At 49.5% G+C, this 7,460-nt stretch overlaps 1 protein-coding gene and 1 pseudogene across 1 annotated transcript in view; both read left to right on the top strand.

Annotated features, from left to right (window-relative positions):
• The first annotated feature begins 1,094 nt into the window (after nt 1-1,094).
• On the top strand, nt 1,095-2,448 carry LOC104677926 (annotated as a pseudogene).
• Nucleotides 2,449-2,884: 436 nt separating this feature from the next.
• The window catches only part of LOC104677925 (ankyrin repeat domain-containing protein 18A-like), a 60,429-nt gene continuing 55,853 nt past the window's right edge, over nt 2,885-7,460 (top strand). The window contains 2 exon segments of the mRNA XM_030937889.1: nt 2,885-3,134; nt 7,295-7,409. Coding sequence (XP_030793749.1) covers nt 2,932-3,134; nt 7,295-7,409 — 318 coding nt within the window. The 5' untranslated portion in view covers nt 2,885-2,931.

The following is a 7,460-nucleotide window of genomic DNA, read 5'->3' as shown; positions in this document are numbered from 1 at the left end:
ACAATTAAAAACTTTGCTCTGGGAAAGCAAATATTAAGAGAATGGAGAAACAAGCCACAGACAGGGAGAAAATATTTGCCAAACACCTGTCTGGCATCCACACCATTAAAAACCACTTACAACTCAACAATAAGAAATCAAACAAACCAATTAGTAAATGGACAAAGGATCTAAAAAGGCTCCCATCAGAGATAGCATATAGAAGGGGAAAAGCTTATGAAAAGATGTTCGCCTTCCCAGGGCTTTTCCCTCCCTGCGGCCGTCTCTCCCCCACACACCCTCCGCTGCAGCGAGAGTGGGAGCCGGTCAGGAGCGCTAAGCGGTGACGACGACGTGCTGTCTCTCTGGCGAGGCGTGAGATTTAAGCGCATTACTAGCAGTGGGTCCCGGGGAATTCCGAGAGGCTGCGCATGGAGCCCAGACTGATCCGCCTCTCTCATAGTCCCGGCCCGCTGCCCTGCAGAGCCCGCCTTATTCTTCCTCTCTCCAGGCCTGCTGGCCGCGGCAGGCCTTGGCTCCCCTGAGCCTGATGGGCCCACAAGGAGCCGCGTCCAGGAGGAGCCGCTGCCAGGGAACAAGCTGCCCGCGGGCCCTGGGGAGAATCGCCCGTCCGATGAGCTCGGTTGAGCGTGCACGCAGTGTCGAAATCAAGGACGCCTGGATGCTTTTCGTGGCAAAGTGACGAAGGTTTAACAACAAGAAGGGGAGCAGGGGCCAAGAAAAGAAGCTGAAGTTCTGCCTGCCAGGACCCCCGGGTCCCAGCATCCCACCCGAGGCGCCGCTGCAGGAATTCCAGCTGCTGCTGAAAGGTGCGGTGCGGCAGGGCCAGCGTGCGGGACCCTGAGCCCTGCATGCCAGTCTTCGCGGGGCCGATCGCTGCGAGCCTCGCTCAAGTCCAGCCGCCTCCAGGGAGGACAATGTCAACGAGACGCGGGGCGTGAGGGCGGTGCTGGCCGCACCCCTGGTCCTGGGGCCGCAGGAGCCGTGCGAGGAGGCGGCCTTCCACTGCCTCCTGCGCCGGGACGGGTTGCTACAGGGGTGCAGCTGCAGGAGCTCCGCGCCTGCTGCTTCTCCGACGCCAGGGCGCCGCCAGGATGACAGGTGCGGGAGGCTGCGGCTGTGGGCAGATGCGGCTTCCAGCCCCAGGTCCCGGCGGTCCCTGGCTTCCCAGCCCGCTGTCCCGTGGGCAAGAAGATGAAGAAAGCCACCTCATCAGCAGGTCAGCTGCCCCGCCTGGCAGCACAGCCGGACAACGCAACCCGAAGTTCATCCTCTCTGAGTTGACTTCGTGCGGGCAGCGGGCCGGCGCCCAGGATGCTGGGGAGCCCTGTGCGCCGGAGGCCGGCCCCTGGGGCCCAGAGGCGCCACAGGGCGAGAAGGCACCCGCCTCCCAGCGATTTCACCCTTCGGCCCGCCCGGCCCGAGAGGTGTCCCAGTGGCTGCGGACAAGCCAGGCATTCTGCTCGGCGGCTGCTGCACAGGGGCGAGAACTGAGAACCCCCGCTGAACCCCATTCTGGGTGACTGCCAAGTGCCCATGCCAGCGACCCCGATCTCCCTCTGGTGGAGGAGTGGGGCAGGAGGCATGGCAGGGGGCCTCAGGCTGGGCGCGCTGGCGATCCCGAGGCAGACCAGGTCATGCTCCTCCAGCCCGCTTGGGCACCCAAGATACAGCCGGCTTCTGTGTGCAGACAGCAGCTTCCAGGCAATCCCCGAGCCCGCCCGCACTCCCCATATCTCAGAACCGGGGCCAGACGTCCCAGTGGCTGCGGCCAAGCCAGACGGTCTGCCCAGCGGCGGCAGCACAGGGACGGGAACCGGCCCTCAACCCCATCCCCGGTGGCTGCAGAGGGCCCCCGGCTAGAGGTCCCGAGCTCCAGCACAGCAGGAGCCGGGCGGGGGCAGGGCCTGGTGGGCTCTCAGGCCAGGTGCACTCGCGATCCAGAGGCCGCCCAGGCCATGCTCCACCACCTGGGCGCCCAAGATGCAGGCGCCCTCTATCTGCTGGCAACAGCTGACTGGCAGCTCTCAAGCTGGTTGGCGCTCCCAGCCTCGCAGAACCGGGGCTAGAAGTCGCCTTGTCTGCTGCCAAGTCAGGCGGTTTGCCCGGCGGCGGCTGCACCAGGGCGGGAACCGGACCCAACCCCATCCCTGGTGGCTGCAGAGGGCTCCTGTCAGCGGCCCGGATCTCTCTTCGGAGAAGGAGCGGGGCAGGAATCACTGCCACGCGGACCCTCAGGCCTGACGGGCTTCGCGCCTGCGATTCCCGGATGTCCCGCGCGAGCCTAGGAGCACCCGCAAGCCAGCGGCGCCTGCGCTCGAGCTGCAGCCGCCCCCTTCCGGCACGTGGGCTTGGAAGCGGCTTCCGGAGTCTCCGCGGGCGCTGAGCTGCAGGCGCGCGCCTAACGGCTCCGCGGGGCTCACGCGGTCTGAGAGGTTGGAGTGCTGAGCTGCGGGCGCCCGCCTAACGGCTTCGCGGGGCTCACTCCGTCTGAGAGGTCGGAGCGCTGAGTTGCAGGCGCCCGCCTAACGGCTTCGCGGGGCTCACGCGGTCTGAGAGTCGGAGCGCGGAGCTGCAGGCGCGCGCCTAAGGGCTTCGCTGGGCTCACGCGGTCTGAGAGGTCGGAGCGCGGAGCTGCAGGCACTCGCCTAACCGCTTCGCAGGGCTCGGTCTGAGAGGTCGGAGGCTGCGAGTGTCGCTGCTGAAGGCTGTGGTGGACCGGGCTGGATCGCGGATTCTGAGCTACATCGCGGGTTTGGGGGTGGATCTTGGATTTGGGGGTGGATCGCGGGTTTGGGGTGTATCTTGGATTTGCAGGTGGATCGCGGGTTGGTGGGGGGGATCGCGGATTTGGGACTGGGTGGGGGTGGAAAGGCCACGAGGGGCCGCGGCGGCTCAGGAGCGGGTTGTGGGCGTCTGAGAGTTGCCACCATGAGGAAGCTCTTCAGCTTCGGGAGACGCCTGGGCCAGGCGCTCCTGAGCTCCAGGGACGAAGAGTACGCGGGTCCCGGGTACCACATCCGGGACTGGGAACTGCGGAAGATCCACAGGGCGGCCATCAAGGGCAACGCCGCGGAGGTGGAGCGCTGCCTGAGGCGGTTTCGCGACGTGGACGCCCGCGACAGAAAGGACAGGTAGGTGGGGCTCAGCCTGCGGTGGGAGGGGGCCCCCAGGCCCGGCTTCCCTGCAGCCCAGACCTTGGAGGGCGCCGGGACCCTCGGAGCAGCTCAGCCAAGTGGAGCCTCAGCTGCTTTCCATCACTGGCAATTCCCCTCCTGCAGCGCTTGGTGGAGAATTTGAGTGATTTAACTCACGAAGTTAAGCATATACACGTGTAAAACATGGAATCATATACATGATAGGGAGGTGCCTAATGAGAACTCATTCCCATGTCAAAAATACCAGGAGCCATTTTCAGTAGGCGAAGAGTTCTCAGATAAAACCCTGTGTCGGTTTCACATCCGAATCCACCTAGGTAGATAGGTTCTTTACTGCGGCTTCTTAGAGGGACACTTGGAAGTGGGGCGTGGGTTCCTTGAATGGGAAGACTCAGTTTTCTCAAAATGTGAGCTCTTTCTATGTTTATCAGTTTTACATAAACCGAATGAAAATATCAAGGTTTTATGATTTGTGCATGACACTTGCTGTCTGTCTTACTATTGTGATGACTTTTAAAAATGTTTATAATGGAGTGAAAAGACTTGCTTCTCTAGATATCAAAATGTGCTATTAATTCCCACAATTAATTATTTACTAACAGCTGAAAACACAAATAAATGGAACAGAATAGGATATCCAAAAACACTGAAATATATGCAAGATACATGCATAGGGATTGATAATGGTAACATTTCAGATGAGTAGGAAAGGATGAGTTATTAATAAATGCCTGCTGTGTGAAGAAAACTAATGAAACTTTGTGTCACAAAACTGAGTTCCAGATGGAATTTAGACTGAAATTTTTACATATGCAAAATGAGAAAAGTACCAGAACAAAACACAAAGACTTATTTATACAGGTAATTTCACGTTAACTCATCCTAGAGAATTTATTCTTTATAATATGATATTTTATGATTATATATGTAACATTTACTGATTATATATATAACAAATTGTATATATTACTAATATGTTATATATGTATCAGTTATATATATACAGATAAAAAACACATCTTTATTTTACAGGGAATTCTTTCCAATCAAATCCACAAGAAAAGAACTCTAAAAGTGAGCAAAGTACTTTTTTGCAGATCCACAAGTTACTTATGTACATAGAAAAAAATCCTTAGTGTTTCTCATAAGAGAATTTAAGTTGAAAGAGGAATGAGACTGTTTTCTATCCACAGTGTGTGTGAGAATAAAGAGCAGTGGTACTTACACTGCTGCTTGAAGTTTAAGTTGCTGATGACTTTTCAAGTGGATAATTTGGAGATAATTACCACATTTTAAAAATGTATATGCCTTTTACCCATCAATTCCATTGTATTAAAATACCTTTAGAAAATAGAGATACATGCACTTTGTTTTTCTCAGCGTTTATGTTAAGAACCCATAGAATGGATATGTGGCCATTGATGGTGGCAGTAGGTCGAGAAGTATGTTGATGTGTGAAGATGTATTTTGTTATAGCCAGTGAGGAAAAAAAAATCAGTTTGCTTGCACATACACACAAACATACTATGGTCTTGTGTTAGCCAAAATTATGTACAAAATAGGATAAAATTTGTAACTTCTGAGCATTAGTATTATTTTAAAGTCTTTTGTTCCTTTTTCTTACCTTTGATTTCTGAAGTGAGCATTTATGAAACTTCTAGTAAAAATTTATTATTAGTGGAATAATATTTGGGAAGAGAGAAATATGAATCTTGTACAGATAAAAATAATTTCTCACTATTTTATATTATTATTGAGAGTTGTTATCTTGTTTGAACTTTTAGCTTCTTCAGAAATAAAAAGGGAATCTTTTTATCTGTGCTTGCAGATTTTATTGTGTATATATTTTTTATGTATATATGTTTTTCTATGTATAGATTCATTACATATATGCATATGCAAACAATGATAGATTAATCATTTCATTATAGTTGTAGTCTTATAAAAATAACAAGCAGCAAATATTATTACTATCACAAAAATATTGGTTTATAGAAGTTGTATTTAAAAATACTGGGCTCCCCAACTGTATTCTATCAATCCATTTATTCATCAAACATAACCTGAAAACCTGTTATGTAGCAGACATTTTGCACTATCTCTCAGGACCCTTCCATACTTAAAACCTTTATGTTTACCTGTTCTACCTGAGCAAGATGAGAGATTTAAAATGGGAATAGTAGGACTTAATCTCACTGAAGCTTTTCCTTCCACCTTTCAAGAAAAAGCATTTCTGAAGGTAGAAAACAGTAAGAGATAACCTTTAACTGCCCTTTTGAAAATTTATCAGTCTTAAATTCTAATATTAATAATTGGAAAGTCTGATTTGCATATATTCTGTAAATCTAAGTGTTGACTAAAATGAGCCATACCTGTTCATCTCAATCATTAGTTTTCTTTAGCTTCATGTTTTTAAAAATCAAAGTAAGAAGTAATTTGTTTAAAAAATATGTTGTTACTTCAGTGATCGTTCCCCGTGGTACTTTTAGGAATTAAAATGTATTTAAGTGTCAGATGCCTAGAACTGCCCTAGACCTGCTGTGTATACCGTATTCTACTTAATGTAAGGCCTCATGGATTGTGTAATACCCTACTATTTTCTATATTAATAAGATGATTTTTTAAATGCTACCAATTATAAAAAATTATGAATTATAAATGCCATTCCAATATCAGATATGCTAAAGTGTGACCTAACCTTTAAATCATCCTGCAAAATAGCAATAATTGTATCATTTTACTTAATTAAAATGTTTTTGTTAAGTAGTAGTAATAGTAATAATTATAACATCTGGCTGGGTGCGTGGCTCACACCTGTCATTCCAGAACTTTGGAAGCATGAGGTGGGAAGTTCCCATGATGCCAGGAGTTTGAGACCAGACTGGGCAACAAAGTGACATTCCTACTCTACACAACATATTTAAAAATTTGCTGATTATGCTGGTGCGCTCCTGTGGTCCCAGCTACTCAGGAGGCTAGGGCAGGATTGCTTGAGCCTACGAGTTTCAGGCTGCAGTGAGGCATAAATACACCATTGCACTCCAGCCTGGACAACAGGGCAAGACCCTGTCTCAACAAACAAAAATCTAACAGTTATTGAGTTGTTGCTTGTTCTGGAAATGGTTGTAAATGCTTTACATAGATTTTCATTTAAGCATCATAATGGTGTCCTGTGAGCTAGCTACTGTTGTCATCTTTATTTTATTTTATTTTATTTTATTTTATTTTTTATTTTTTTTGAGACAGAGTCTCGCTCTATTGCCCAGGCTGGAGTGCAGTGGCCGGATCTCAGCTCACTGCAAGCTCCGCCTTCCGGGTTTACGCCATTCTCCTGCCTCAGCCTCCCGAGTAGCTGGGACTACAGGTGCCCGCCACCTCGCCCGGCTAGTTTTTTGTATTTTTTTTTTAGTAGAGACGGGGTTTCACCGTGTTAGCCAGGATGGTCTCGATCTCCTGACCTCGTGATCCACCCGTCTCGGCCTCCCAAAGTGCTGGGATTACAGGCTTGAGCCACCGTGCCCGGCCGTCATCTTTATTTTATTAATGTGGAAATTGAGGCACAGAAAGGTTAAGCAATAGCTGGTATGTGACCGAGTACCAAGTAGAACTCAAGCCCTAGTTGAACTGAATCCAAGCACCAAGCTCATTCTATCCAAATAGGCATAGGGAGCAGTAAGAGCTAATAAATATTGTACTTTAGTCAAAAGAAAATTATTTGTAGGCCGGGCGCTGTGGCTCAAGCCTGTAATCCCAGCACTTTGGGAGGCCGAGACGGGCGGATCACGAGGTCAGGAGATCGAGACCATCCTGGCTAACACGGTGAAACCTCGTCTCTACTAAAAAAATACAAAAATCTAGCCAGGGCGAGGTGGCGGGCCCCTGTAGTCCCAGCTACTCCAGAGGCTGAGGCAGGAGAATGGCGTAAACCCGGGAGGCGGAGCTTGCAGTGAGCTGAGATCCGGCCACTGCACTTCAGCCCGGGCGACAGAGCGAGACTCCGTCTCAAAAAAAAAAAAAAAGAAAATTATTTGTTTTGAAGGCAGAGGAATAACTGCCATTCAGTGTTTACAGTTACATGAACCATTGTAGGTTTTGAGATATTGCACTACAATTTCCTGAAATCTCCTCTCTCCTAGGACCGTTCTACATTTGGCCTCTGCCCATGGCCGTGTGGAAGTGGTCACTCTCTTGCTGAGCAGAAGTTGCCAGATCGACATCTGTGACAGATTAAACAGAACACCGTTAATGAAGGTATATAGTAGCCAACTCTTTCAGCATGAAATGGATTTGATTTAAATACAT

The sequence above is a fragment of the Rhinopithecus roxellana genome, chromosome 9, assembly GCF_007565055.1.
Source record: "Rhinopithecus roxellana isolate Shanxi Qingling chromosome 9, ASM756505v1, whole genome shotgun sequence".
NCBI classification, from domain to species: Eukaryota; Metazoa; Chordata; class Mammalia; order Primates; family Cercopithecidae; genus Rhinopithecus; species Rhinopithecus roxellana.
Note: the sequence above shows the minus strand (reverse complement) of the source record. Positions and strands in the feature narration are given on the sequence as shown.